Below are 15,980 nucleotides of genomic sequence, written 5' to 3'. Positions count from 1 at the left end.
CCAATGACCCCTCCCAAATTTTTACATTTTTGGACTCAGGACACCTTGAAATTTTGAGATATACAAAAGATTTGAGGTTTTTTCTATATGTGTGGATGTTAGACTGTGTGTGTGGTGTATGATTTTGTTCACCCTGTTTGAAGCTTAATAATTTCTGTGGTCAGAGTGGTCAGAATCAGAGTCAGATAGTTTAACACAAGAGTTACTTATTAAGCGTCAAAGTGGTTCAACTAAATCATGTCCCCATATACATTCTAACATCTTAGGCAAGAACATCTTAATGAGTTTTACTGTACTATTATAAAATGACAAAAAAGCTTACTTTGAGGGTAGAGACAAGTTTTATTTTATTACTAGCTTACCCGTCATGCATTGCTGTGATCTCAGAAGAAACGAAATTCAAGCAAACTCGTTATGATAAAATTCAATTTACATTTTATCATTTTTATTGAAACTTATTATTATTATTCATTTTCATCGGAAAAACATTTCAAAGTGTCATTTTAATTCTATTTATTTATTGGAGTGCTTGTGGATACACGATACTTTTTGTTTTTCCGTCTGGTGCGTACATGAATAAATCAAAAGGTTTTCCAATGCTTGAGCTGGCCACATACAGTTGTCCATGCGAGAAGCACAGATTCTCCAAATTTAGCCAACACACTTGCAGCAATTGTCAGAAGTGCATTATTCCCCATTTTTATATATATTTTTTAATCCTTTATAATTTTAACTATTTAATTGCTCCTTCCTCTCTTCCTTGGCATATTGTGAAATTTCTGATAGTTGGATAATAAACCGTTTTATTGTAATTTGTCTTTTTAAATTATTTTGAGTTGATATTAAAATTTGGAAGAGGGGGATACCTAGATTGGTAAAATACGCAAATTTCCTCCTACAACTTCGGTTGTTGTTCGGGATACAGTTAAGGTTTTAACAAAGTTCGAGCAAATACATAATTAGCAAAAACTAGTTGAAGTAAAGTGATTAAATGAAAATTATTACAAATATCGTAAATAACAGTTCACAAATGCATATATAGAGATATTTTTTGAAGGGGAAAATGGTCTTCACAATTTGAAATCAATTGAACACACTGTGAAATGATCGTATACACGTACGCTATCTATTGTAGGATAACTGTACTATGCCAGAAACCTTCACAGGAGTATATTAAACAACTTCCCAAAGTTTCATGGCAATCGGATAAATGGTGTGGTAATGCATGAAGGACAGACACACATTCATTTTTATATATATAGATTATTTTTTTATAAATTTTGAATGCTAATAACGAGTAAAATATTCATTAAGAGATATGACACATGACCACTTTTATGTCTTCACCCTGTTAATTAAGAACCAAAATTTAATAGTATTAATGCCCCTTTATACGCAAGTTACAGTGCCACATTTCATTTCTTAAATTTTACCCATTTTGAGATATTGTTTAATATCTCAGAACAGAAAATAAAGAAACTAAACAAATTAGATGCCAACACACACACTCGCATGAATTTTTCCCCTTTTATTGACTTTTTTGAGGGGTTCAGGAGGTCTCCAAACATGTAGATTTGCAAAAGAAACTTGGAGTTGACCCTCCAAGTTTCATTTGCAAATCTACACATTTGGAGACCTCCCAAATTTGACACAATTCCAATACTTTTCCGTTTTATATACATTACAAGTTGGGAAGTAAAATGGAGTCGAAGTCAGCGGATTTTTTGACAACTCCAACTCCGGCTAAAACACCAAAACTCCATGACTCTGATTCCACAGCCCTGATTAAAACACAATCAAAAATGCAAAAAACCACATCTAAAATAGTATAAATAGAAGGAGAGTTCTTCACAGTAAGCGTTAATCCTGTCCATCTAACCCTAGTGGGAAAAATTTCAACATGTATATTATATAAAAACACGTGTGTATTCGAATGCAATGTTGTGTCAAAATTTCAAAGGAATCGGTAGGAACAAACAAACATTACATTTTATTTATATAGCTAGATAGAAGATGATCTGCTTTAGTTCATCCTCACAGAAAAGCAAACTTAGGTTGTCGTACTCGCAGAGTTAGCACCATCTGTTGGACATAAAAGCCTTAATCCTAGAGTTTATCCTCTAGGATTAAGACTTTTAATTTATGTAAATGTTTAACGGAATAATATACAGCCTATTTCCACCCTGAAGTTCCATTCTAAATATTGGTGAAAGAATTTTTGAAATCGGATGAGTAGTTTCAGAGATTACTTCCTACATCCAAACTTACAAACTTTACCTCTTTATAATAGTAGTATAGACTAAATGGAAAATCTTCATTAAATTTATCTTTGTTCTTCAATTCCTTTTCTTAAATATAGCTTTATCTGAAATAGATTTTTGGATATAAAGTTCTACTTTACATCCAAAGATCAATCCTGTAAAAATTAGTAATTCAAAGTCAACTTTCCATTAACATGTTTTCTTTAGTGTCAATTACTTTTGAAATCTGAATATCCTTGTAGTTATTTTACTTAATCTTCCTGAAGAAAAACAGATATACTATATTTATTCTAATAAACAGCACAGCTCAAGATGAAAAAAACTATAGACAGCACCCACTAATAAGTGCACTGTCCATTGAAGAAGGATAATGTTTTATTGTAACTAAAATAGTGCACATTCTATTCAGTGTTGTCACTTTTGCCATATGTTACAATAAAGCGTGAGTGCATTTAGTATTGCATTGTTGTTTGAATAATAATAAAGTGGAAAATAAGTTATCAGATTTATTCCATTGAATAATGGTTGTAACTAACTCTCTAATAAAAAGTACAACTGCAAGATGAAAACAGTTATAGACAGCATGCTGTTTATTAGAATTAAAACAGTAATTCTAGATAATAGTAAAAAATTTAACTAAGTATCTAGAACAGGGGTGGCCAACCTTTTTTAGCAGGCGGGCCAAATTTCAGAAATAATATTTCCTGCCGGGCCACGCACCTAATTTTTTCTTTTTTGTTAATTGAAGTAAACAAGCAAGCGTGCTACAGCTTCAACCATATCATTGCTTTCCAGTAGGTGAGATCGTTGTCAAACACTTGCCTGGTTTAATGTAAAAAAAAAAACACAAAAAATAGGTATATTTATTTTTTTCAAGAAAATAAAACATAACCGAGAAACATATTTATTAGACAATTTAAAAATATTTAAAAGTGAGACATCTGATTTGTTTTACAGAACTAAGTGCATCAAAATTGATCTCGACTGATGTTGTCACTACATGCAAACAGTTTTCCAAATGAACAGCAGTAATTCGTGTTCTCACTTGTAATTTGATGAGCTTCATGCGACTAAAAAGTTTCAAATACCGAAACCATCGACAGAGCATGTTTGTAAAACGCAGGATATTTATCCTTGTCCAAATACATTTCATAGAACTCTTCCAAACCTTCTGAACTCTTCTAATGTTCATTTGGTGATATGTACAATAAAGTTAACATTTATGTTCATTTGATCTAGCTGCGCGGGCCGAAACACGACTCCCCGAGGATCAGGGGTGGCCTCATGTTGGCCACCCCTGATCTAGAATCTATTTTGGATTATGTTATTTATACTATGTATGGTTTAAATTATAACATTTTCTAAGCAGATCTATAAAAAATTCTATCAAGGAAATTTTTTTATTCTCTATTAAACAAAAATGAAATAAAAGACCTACTGTTTGTTAAAAATAAACCAAACATTCTATTTTTTAATAAATGTCAGTTGATAGCTACAACATAAATAGTTGATAAACATTTTTATTTGTTTATCTTCTATAAAATCAATAAGATCAGCATATTAACAACCGATACTTCTTTAAAATCAGTCATGATAAAATATCTTTAGATTAATATTATTATAAAATTCATGTTTGTAAACATCAGCAATATTCTAAAAATTAGGATGAAAAATATAAGAGAAAATTTTAAACTTTTTTTTTATAATCTTAATTCTTATTAAAAATTTTTTATGAAAATGTGCTCAATTCATATTGATTTATAACTATTTCATCCACATTTTCCCCATAGTCTTTGAAGATATAAAAGTATAAGAGAAGCTGGCTATCTCATATAAGTAATAATGCAAAGACAATTTTTATCCTTGGTCATATCAGTTCACAGAAGAGGAACTTCACTTCCTATTAGAGATAATTTTTATCACAACACTGTTAAAGAATTTTTAACTGTCCATTTTTCTACAGAAATTTATCACCTATTATCTTGTCTGCAAGTGTGCATTTGTGTTCTTATTTTTCTTGTGAATATAGCAATAAAATCTGCAGAAAAATTGACTGCTAACAAGCAGTCAATTTTTCAATACCCTACAATAGTTGTACCATGAATAACTAAACATTATTGAGATGGCATAGAATGCCATAAAACTGTCTACATAGATCCTTCCTGCTAATTGTTTAAAATTGTTTGAATGTATTTGAATTATGCAGTATGTTGAAAATATTATAAATTGATTAGATTTATAACTAGAAAAAACAAATTTATTTATTGTGACATCGTCACAATGCCAGGTTAGAATTTTTAATCGTACTTTAATTTAAAGTATTATAAGGATCAAATCCATACCAAATTTATCGCTCTATATCAGGGGTGTCCAACCCAGGCTACATGCAGCCCAAGGCAAGTTCCAATGTGGCCCAATAAACATGTAAACAAACCCAACAAATTTTTTTTTATTTATTTCAATGGCATAAACTCAAAAAAGAAGTTTCACAAAGCCGTAAACCTTTATACATATTTTATTTTTGAGGAAAACAAAATATTTTCAAATACTTGGAAATGTGTGAATGAGGAAGGAATACTAAATAAAGCTGGAGTTGGGAATCAAAGAATTATAGACCCAAATTTGAGGAAAGGAGAGAAAGGCAAAAAATAATAAGTAGTGAGAAAGGTTAAATAGACCTTCTGTTATGCAAATATTGACCCTTAATTTTCCAACCTTCTTCGCTTCTTTATCTTTTGTCCTTTCTCTCCTTTCGGGTCTATAATCCTTTAAGTCCCAACTCCACTTTATTTAGTATTCCTTCCAGCATTGCAAGATTTGGCTACTTTGCGCCAAATTTGGCTACCCTTTTATTAGCTTGGAGTAAAAAATATCATTTGGCACATTGGCTATTTTTTGGGCTACATATTATTTATAAATATATTAGTTGAATAAAAATGCACTTTAAAACGGTGTTTCATCGTTTTTTATTAATTAGAGACCCAAATAAAACAAATATTTGTATTTTTCAAATAAATGTTTCTTTGTCTCCTTCATAATAAATGAATTTATCTATTTCTAAGTAAAAATTGAAAAAGTGTCTGTAGAAGTAATTTTTTAAAATATCCTTTTTCGTAATAAAGTTTTAATACTTATTACTGTAATCCAGACATGCTAATCCTTAAATATACTTGTATATTTAAGGATTGGGTCATAAGTACAGTATATATCAGTGAGTATATATCAGGGCTTCTTAAACTATGGGTCATGACCCCATTTGGGGTTGTTTAGCGAAATCTTGGGGTCACGAGATTTTAATGCAAAATAATGAAAATAATTTGTGAGAGTTTGAAAATGACATGCTTTGTGTCATAAGTTTCATGAGTTGCGCTTTGTGTCACTACTGGTGCAGCGAGACAATAATTCAGCAACACTGATTGTAGTGTGAACTAGTGTAGTGTTGTCGCTTTTCAGTGTATTCAGTTGTCTCTGTTCCATTGTAACACAAGAGTGAACTGTGGTAGTATACCGTTATTGTTTTTGCAAATTTGTATATATCTTTATTTTATATATATANCATTTTATATATATATTTTTTTTTTTTTGGGTTGCGAAAAAAATCACAATCATAAATGGGGTCGTGAATAAAAAAGTTTAAGAAGCCCTGGTATATATATATACTTGTGGCCCAAAACTACATGACTTCTTCCAATGTGGCCCAGAGAAACAAAAAGGTTGGACACCCCTGCTCTATATAGTATGGTAAAAATTATAAATTGAAATCATGTAACTTCTGTCATTTATAGTTAATCAAGGCCTGTGGCTTCTGGCTTTCCATACGTGGTTTCTGTTTTCATCTATCTAACTCTATTTTCAAGATTAACAAAGGACAGTAAGAATCTGTAGGTCTAATTATATAAAGAAATATAAAAGTCTAATTATACATTTATGTAGTAAGCTTATTACACAAATAAATACATAAAATATTAAATCTGATCATTAGTTAAATAAGAAAGACAATTGTCATCTAGTTTTTACAATTCAAGAATTTGTCTTAATATATTAATATTTAAAAACTTTTTAATTAACATTTTTTTTGAAATAAAGCAACTTATTTTGTAATTGCTCTCTCTCAGAATTTAACTTTATTTTTTTCAAAATTCAGCTGATAATTATAGATTATTATTAATGCTCACCAATTCCAAAAATGAGACGAAGCAAAAATAAAACTATAATTGATCAGGAGTCAATAGTTGCCTTACAGTCCTTAATTCTAACTGATCATTAATTATCTACTTGGACACAACTTATTATTAGGACTTTATACTGGTGTTTTTGGATATTTGGATATTGACACAAAGATAAGATCTGAATCAGAAAAAACAAAATTTTTTTATTTATATCACCTGTAGTAATTTTTCCTGTACACATATTACAGGGCTAACAGTTCTACATGGATTCCTTGTTCTGCCAGTTCTTGACGGTCATCGTTGGTAAGACTGTCACCAGAAACCTGTGGTAACTCCTCAATATCCCGTTCGTCTACCTCTCCTAGTCCTACTGTATTGATTAGGTTGAGTTTGATCAACCTAAGGATACAGCAATAGGCTCTTCTTGTTGAGAATTCTTGGATACCTTCAGCCATAACTTCTTCCATACTTTGTCGTGCATTTATCAGTTAATTCTTGCCAAGTGAAGTCGATATTGCCTATGGCATCCATGTTGTTATATTTTTTACAAAATTGCACCAAACAAACATAGATTTAAAGAAAGTATGCCTTTTTGCCACCTTTTGCTGATTGGTTCATGTTTGTAAATAATCATATTATGTACAAATCAATAAAACACTGCGATAATTTAAATCAGTTTAAATTTAAATTTTGAGCTTTTTTTTTTTTAAGGTTTCGAGCAGAAAGCATTAAGTGAAGCAGCGTTAAGTGGGGTCTTACTGTATTTGTATTTTAAATGGTAAGAGTTCTATCAATCAAAAATATTAATATCTAATTTTAAATTAAGCATTACTTAAACCTATACTACATTATTTTATATTTCAGTTCACATTGAATAAATTCATTGAAATCAATAAGTCAATAAACTCTGTATAGTATTCCACAATAGAAATAAAAATATATAAAATGAAGATAAATGTTCATTACTTTATACACCATATTTATATTTAAACTTTTAGCCAAAAATTAATGCATATATCAGTAATTAATCATAATTACTTAACATATCATAGTTTAATACTATGGATCTAGAATGTTAGTACTAGTATAAAAAACAAAATTTCATTTATTAAGGAGAAAAAATACAGTATCTGACCAAATATCTGGCAAGCTTGGAAACAGAAGTGATCCAGATTTCTGAATTCCTGGATACAAACTTAAAATATAAAATAAACAATAGAAAATAAAAACTGAAATTGTATTTAACACACCATATGCCAGCAGTCACACTGGAACTGGAATCATGCAATGTGTACATCACAGAAACTGCACAGTGAATTACAGTTGTACTAAAACCTATCAAATTCAAAACTAGCCATTTTCTGGCAATTCCAGATTTCTGGAAGCAAGATATTTGGTCTAGTACTGTATATCAACAGTAACATATTTTCATGTACAAACACTAAATAAAAAACACTTATCATAGTTTTTAAGTCAAAAATGTAATATTATTTTGGCATACACTTTAAATTTACTCACATCAAGTTTATTTAATATAATATCAGATGTTCTTAGTTTGATATACAACAATTTTATGTATAACAGATATTAACATTAATATTTAGATTTAAATCAATATTCACATAGAATGTTCAAAATTAAATTACATAATAATTTATTAATGAACTTGCATTATGCAAACTAAGTTCTAATAATGTCAGATAACAATGAAGGTTCAAATTCTCAAAGGATAAGAAAATATACACAATGAATTACATGATATATAGAATATTTTATTTTAATTACTTTTCTGGCTCTCATGTATAACAAAAGGAAGGTATGGTGATGGGTGAAAAAAAAATGACCCCCAAGATTTTTACATGTTTGGACTCAGGACCTTGAATTATCAAGAATTGAAAAAATATTAGAGAGAATTTTTTTTGTATATATGGATGTTAGTGTGTGTATGTGTGTGTTAGTGTATGTATGATTTATTTGAAAGATAGAGAACCTGAAGATGGTCTAAAATAGACCAAAATTACCTGTTTTAATTAAATTTTTGCTGTTAAAAAAGTGGTTAGTANTGTTAGTGTGTGTATGTGTGTGTTAGTGTATGTATGATTTATTTGAAAGATAGAGAACCTGAAGATGGTCTAAAATAGACCAAAATTACCTGTTTTAATTAAATTTTTGCTGTTAAAAAAGTGGTTAGTATTCATTCCAATAAAATTTAAAAACCTATTTATTACTATATTTACTCTAAAACGTTAGTGCATTTTTTTTTGGAGAGTTTTAATGTCTCTGAAAATAATGTATGCCTTAAATTCGATGTAATACATCATGATTAGTAACTTCCATGCCATGTATCTTCTCTGTTACCAACTCTAATGCATCATCTGAATTATTTATTAAACCAATATTCATAATCTATACTAATATTATAAAGAGGCAATGTTTGTAAGTTTGGATGTAGTGGGTAATCTCTGAAACTACTCATCTGATTTCAAAAATTCCCTGAAGTTCCATTCTTCTAGAATGAAACTTCAGGGTGGACATAGGCTGTATATTATTCTGGTAAACATTCATATAAATTAAAAGATATCATCTAGGTTAAGGCTTTTATGTCCAACAGATAGCGCTACGAGTATGACGACCTAAGTTTGCTTTTCTGTGAGGATGAACTAAAATCAGATCATCTTCTATCTACCTATATAAATAAAAATGTAATGTTCGTTTGTTCCTACCAATTTTTTTGAAATTTTGACACTATGTTGTATTCGAATATGCAGGTGTTTTTATATAACCAGGGTGGCCAAACTCCTTGATAGTCCGAGCCATTTTTCAAAATTTGAAATTTTTCGCGAGCCGCAATTAAATACATATTAAAAAGGTATGCAAAAAATTCCAGATTACAAATTATATCCTTAGCAAGAGTGATACAAATTGTTTCCTCCAGAGCACAATGTCAACTGTCCATTGCAATGATAATTTACAAATTCAAAATCAGTCTGAAGTCGGTCGATAACGGACGATTACGCCACTGTTTATGTTCGTTCGCGCAGTTTTCGATGAGTCATATCATTCTTAACTTGGACGGAAATGAAATTTGTTACAACGTTGCACTTAGTCTTTCATATTTGTTGTTAGTAATTTAAAAGACATTTTGAAACACATACGGAATGATAATAATTTTTTAAAATATAATAACACAAAAATGAAAAGGGAACTCGGGTACATTTATCGAGAGCCACAAATAATCCTTCAAAGAGCCGCATGTGGCTCGCGAGCCGCAGGTTGGCCACCCCTGTTATATAATATACATGTCGAAATTCCTCCCACTGGGGGGAGATGGTTAGGATTACGGCTTACCGTAAAGAACTCTGCTTCTATTATACTATTTTAGATGCAGTTTTTTGAGTTTTTGATTGTGTTTTAATAGGGTACGTCAACAGAATATACACTAAGAAGGAATTTTTCAAAAAATTCCCCCCGTGGGGAAAGTGTTATACATTTATAATAGATACATTTTGAGCCACAACAACACGTGGCAGGGTCTGCTAGTAGTAAATATTTAAGATGTCAACTTAGCTCAATCTCATTAGTCTATTACAGTAATATTATGAAATAATTGGATGAAAATTCCCAAAAAACTTGTGCAGCACTCAAGAAATGCTTCAAACAGTACTGATGATGATTTTGTGTGGGATGATGTGAGCTTCGAATCCAGTGTTGATTCAGAAAGTGAAGGGGTTTCCAATTTCAAAAATCAGAGAAGGCAGTGATATGTAACTTATTTTACTTGAATAAATACTAAACAAATTTATGTCAACAGAATCACAACAACTTAAATTTGCTGCAAGTTCTCTACTTTTGCAAAAAAAAAAATATCCTGGGTTAGCACACAGAAAATTATAATACATCTTGGATTCAATGCTGTCTTACATTCAAGTAAATATAGTAGGTGTATTTCTACGATAGTTAATAAGTTTATTATTAACCAATTTTATTTAATATTTTAGTATTCAATTAAAGATAAATGTGAACTAAGAAGGTAAAGAATTACTAAAAACAATGAGTTTTACTAACTCTAGGTGGGTTATTCACAACTAATAATAGATTAATTTGTAGTAACATATTAAAAATCTTAACATTCAGAGATAAAAAATTTACAGTACAATCTAAAATAATTACTGTACTACAAAAGACATAATAATGAAACATTATCTGGAGGTAAATTTTTATATGTGCAAATTCATACACATATTAATTATGTACTGTACTACCAGTAGTGATTATTTCTATTTGTAGCTAAATTTTAATTTATAAAATACTAGCTATCCAGTGGCTATTTTAAAAAGTTAGTGACATTTATCTTATGATGTCTTACAGTGGCACTTTGGGAAAAGGGTTATATTCTTTGTTTACAAGTGGAATTGAATGCCATTATTGTATGTAGCCAGTTAAGAACGAAAAGTTATTTGATCCTAGTATTAAGATATAATGGTATAAATTAGATTTTTTTCATGACATGATGAGTTTTACAGAATGTCAAATTATTGAGAGTTGCATTTCTGGGAGACTCTACTGTACTATCAATTATTAAATATTTATTTATTTAAAACATACATTCTGGTTAAGGAGTCAATAAGAACAAAAACTTTAATGACTTGTGAGCAATAAGATTGGCCTTACTTTACTGCCAGACTTATTACACCACCACAGGACCACAAAAAAGTTTAATGTTTAAACAAAGTTTTAGTTGTTTGTTTTTAAAATTAATGCAATGGCCCTTTTTCAGATGTAAAATTCAGATTTTTTCAAAGTTTTAGTCTAATATATAAATCTAAATTTAATTTTCTGATTTATTTCATTATTGAACGAACTGACACTGTTCATTCATGTTACTGAATTTATACTATGCTCTATTAAAAGCATTAAATGTTAAAAATATACATTTAGAATATTGCCAAATAAATTTTAGTAACCTCAGAATAGAAAATGACTATATTATAACTAAAAATAAAATAACATTCTGTTTAAAAAAGTAAAATGAAATTGATAATTAAGATACATTAGTGACCATTGGCATCTGCTGAGGGAGATAAACAGGTCACTGGCCCTTCCTTCCCTGAGATCATGTAAATAATTCTACAAATTATAATTGTGAAAGCAATTGGGATATGTAAAGTTACATCCTCTACTAAGGGGATTGGATTATTGATGCAATACTGTGCAATACAATTGGAGACAAATAATCTACTTGTGAAATGAAAACCCCCAAAAAATTTAATAATTAAATAAAGATTGATGTAATTATTTGTCTCCAAGCTTTGCCTCTTCCCTGGAAAATTTTCAGCAGATGCCCATGTTACTCAATCTCAAGCACTGAAAAATCATTTGCAAATAACAGGATCTCTAACTTGAGATTTCCTATTATGATTTTATATAAATTTAAATTTGATTATTTTTATTATTTCTTGATATTTTATATATAAAACTTAGTCTCGTAGTTAATGTGCTTTATTTAATTTTTTATTATTATTATCAATTAAGGTTTTATACTTCCAACAGCTCTACAATTACATAAAATTATCAAATTTTCTCAATTTAATAAATACATTAAGTATATTTCTTCCACTTTAATTTTTTTCATAATAAATAGTAATGCTTTTCTCTACTCAACAAATCATAAATAAAATATTCTATCAAAAGATATAATTTGAAAATTTAAAATAAAAAAAGGAAGACAAAATGCTTAAAATAATTATGAAATACCAAATTTCTTGATATAAGAACATCTGGACAAGGTCACATGTAAACAGGAATTTATATTAATAGAATCAAAAAGTCATATTAATCTTTAGTATTATATATATATATATATGATATAATTATGTTATTTACTTCTGTTGAACATAATACTTTTCAATAATACCAGCCTAATGTTAATAATACAGTTATTGCTTCATAATTCAAAGAGAAACAGAATAAAGAATAAAGATGCTAAATTTTAAATTGAATTTCTTACTCATGAGAGAAAAATTTTTAAAAACTCATTAATAGTTTTGTAAATTGTAAAAAGTACTAACTTTTCATTCAATATGTAAAATTGAAGTATAGTGCAACCAGTTAGCAACATTAAAAATTAGATATTAACATCATTATCTCAGTGCCATACTAAAAAGAGATAAAAAAAAAAACAATACCAGTATATCAAAATTTATCAACAAGCATCGTCAAAAGAATAACAAACTACCAGAACCGGCAAGAAAATAATTTGCAAAGATAAGCAAAAACATTCCAAGACTGCCGTTAATTTTAAACCATAATATATCAAAAGATACCGGAAAGATACGACAGAGGATAGAAAGTAATTTTAATTTGCATGCACATCCACATTTAAGTTACCCAAACATAACTTCTACAAGACAAAGATAAAAAGACGAATTTGAGAAAAGAGCAGGCAACCTCTTGCATACTCGAGAGGGACTGCAAGCAGTAACCGCAGCAGAGAAGTGACGACATCTCGACACCTATTCCACCTCCGATGTACAGTACAAGTTGCACCACCGCATCACCCAGAAAGGACCATCGAAGGCCTCAATCGACTGCGACCTCTTACTCAAACCATGGTTCTGTGAGCCACATTTTACAAAGCAACCTCGACTACGGGACCCGAGTCTCGCAGACCGACCCCTTCCACGGCTCCGACCGCCCCAACTGGAGCTGCACTCGAACAGAACCAAGACGAATAAAAACATAAAATTACCATAATGCCATTTCCCTTATTACAGGTTACCATTTTAAGTAAGTTAGGCAAAGGACCATAAAACATTTTCCAAATAATTCCACAAACGGATAGACGACTTACTTATAAAATGCTTGGCAAATTACACGAATTTATTAAATGCAACTCATAAAAAAAAAAAAAAAAGCCAACTAACCAGTCCTTTTGCTGGTGTGATCTCTGGTTCCATTGATCCTGCTGGTTCCATCATTCTTTAAAGAATCGCTCTGCGATAGACGACAGGGAGAATTTTCCGGTGTTTTGTAATACCTGTTAAACTCTTGTTGTCTGGAACGGAAGACGAGATGATTGTGTCCATCTCGACTCCTTGATCGGAACTTATCATTTGGTCTAGAACGTTCAGTCGAACTGCGCCTCGATTCTTCTAACGAATCGTCCTTTCTGGGATATCTTCTCGCTTCTTTAATCCTACCGTTCGTCGATCTCTGATTCATAACTCGTTCGTAATTCATTCATCCAAATATAATTTCCTTTCAATCTTTATCTTTACGTTAACTATAAACTACCGTAGATATAAATCACTCTCTACTTCTACGTCCGCCATCTTGTTAATGTATATCGTAGTAAATTATTGCCAACTTTATAATTGGATAAATTTAATTATTGTAAATAATTTCGTCAGAAGTAATTATATTCCATTAAAATTATATATTATCTTTAATTTACTTATTAAAATTATTAGCGATACTCTAATTGATGCTAATATGGAAATATTTGATCGTCTGTTACTCAATAGATTTCGATTTTAATATTTAATATTTAAATTATTAAACGTTTATTTTTGTTTATCGCAATTCTTCAAAATATTTTGTTGTATTCTTCAAAAACATTTTTAATGCTGAATAAAATATATTATTTATATACTTTTTTTTAAATGTAGCGTTAAGCGCAAAATTTAAAAAAAAAAAAAAAATGAAGTTTGCAACTTGATTTTGTTGACGCTGGTCACTAATATATTATGCTATATTGGATACCTTTAATTTTACTCATTAAAGATAAGTCCGACCACAATAGGTTCGGACTTACTTTACTCTTTCCTTTTAAAGGATACTAAGAGGGCCTTTTTTCTAAACTCATCTTGAGTTCGGACAGACTTTTTTTTAAATTATTCCCGCCCTGTGGGCACTAAGAAGACCTCTATTAGTAAGCCCATTATGGGTTCGGCCAGGATTACAATGGGGCGACCAGGTGGTGAGGGACGGGACCTGATATATCCGGACAAAGCAGTACCCGAAAAATTTCTGGAAATTTTTCGACCCGTCCGGATTAGAACCCGGGTCCCCAGAGCGGTAGGCTGCCACCTTGACCACTCGGCCATCCCGGCCAAGTTTGGACAGGCTAGCGATCCATTGCGTGCAACAGGGTGATGGGAGGAGGGCCCAACATGTTCGGAACAGAAGGTCCATGAAATATTTCTGGGGTTTTCCTACACCGGATTCGATTTCGGGTCTTCCAAAGCCATGATCGAATCCAGTCTTCATTATTCAATCTTCTAGCCAGCATTACAATCGGGTCGCGAACAAATATAATAAAATAGAAAAAAAAAAAAAGCTTTGTAAGAGAAATCCGAACTCTTCATTCAGATTCCTCGGATAAAAGATTATATTTTGACATTCTACCATCAAGACCAGGGGTGGCCAACAGTTTTTGCCCCCGGGCCGAATTGGAAATAAAACTTTTTCCACGGGCCGAACCAGAGGCTACCCTAGGAAGATTTTCAGGTGGTGCGAAATCTCATTGTAGTGTCACCCCGTAGAGACTAAATTGTACTGTACATAGATTACAGATACATTTTTGACATTATCATGCTTTATGAACATTCTACGCTGTACTTACGAGATTTGTAATGTAGGGTTAATTCTAAACGCACAGTGAGTTGTTGACCTTTTTTTTTTTTTTTTTAGGCGTCAAAATTTTTCAGACTATTCGGACTTAAGTAGCTAATAATGAAAGATTGATCGCGGGCCACATAAATTCATTAGACGGGCCGTATGTTGGCCATGCCTGATCTAGACAGTGACGTGAAACGTCATCTTCTCATCGTCAATTGTGTTATTTACGACGAGGAGCTGTTATTGTTTTTAAGTATTATAATAAAAGGATTGCGTATAATGTATCAAAGATTTTTAAATAGATGTTGCATCGGATATCGAGAAAATACCGGAAACATTTATTAATTAACACGACTAGAATGAAGTTTCTAATTCGTTTTAAATGGACGAATAAATCCATTTGAAGAGAAGTGTTTAGTCACTCGATAGATCTCATTATCTTCCGTATATTTCAGAACGTATAGTCCTTGTCACGTGTAAGCTTTTATCTGTAAAATTTTGGACACTTTAACAATGTTAAAAAATACCTAGATTTAGAAAGTTCGTGGTCTGAACTTACCGATAAAATGGCTGCAATTGATGCAAAACTCAGAAAACGCTTCGAATAAATCACTTTTAAACGCACGAACAGAAAAATCAAACCGCTCGCAATAACAATAATCGACCGCTCGCAACAAATTGTCGCAGTTTTATTGTTGCGTCGCCACGAAATTTAATGTAAAACGTTTGGATTTTTCACCGAATTTCGTGACTTTTGCGCCTCCCTGTCGCGGAAGAGAGATTTTCGCGGATCATTCCTTGCATATACATTCGCGTTGACAGTAATATCAATTGACAAATCTAATATTCTCGTGTCTGCGAATAAAAGTTTCCATTTTATCACGATCCTCCGAACCGAAAAAAGAATAGACTCGAAATACAGTAACCCCCC

General features: G+C 31.0%; 1 protein-coding gene across 1 annotated transcript in view; it reads right to left on the bottom strand.

Annotated features, from left to right (window-relative positions):
• The window catches only part of LOC111621206 (serine/threonine-protein kinase SMG1-like), a 178,427-nt gene extending 164,599 nt beyond the window's left edge, over positions 1 to 13,828 (bottom strand). The window contains 1 exon segment of the mRNA XM_023363285.1: positions 13,354 to 13,828. Within this exon segment, the coding sequence (XP_023219053.1) occupies positions 13,354 to 13,669 (316 nt within the window). The 5' untranslated portion in view covers positions 13,670 to 13,828.
• Between the last annotated feature and the right edge of the window lie 2,152 nt (positions 13,829 to 15,980).

This window comes from Centruroides sculpturatus, unplaced genomic scaffold, assembly GCF_000671375.1.
Source record: "Centruroides sculpturatus isolate CEXI.00-Female unplaced genomic scaffold, Cexi_2.0 scaffold211, whole genome shotgun sequence".
NCBI classification, from domain to species: domain Eukaryota; kingdom Metazoa; phylum Arthropoda; class Arachnida; order Scorpiones; family Buthidae; genus Centruroides; species Centruroides sculpturatus.
Note: the sequence above shows the minus strand (reverse complement) of the source record. Positions and strands in the feature narration are given on the sequence as shown.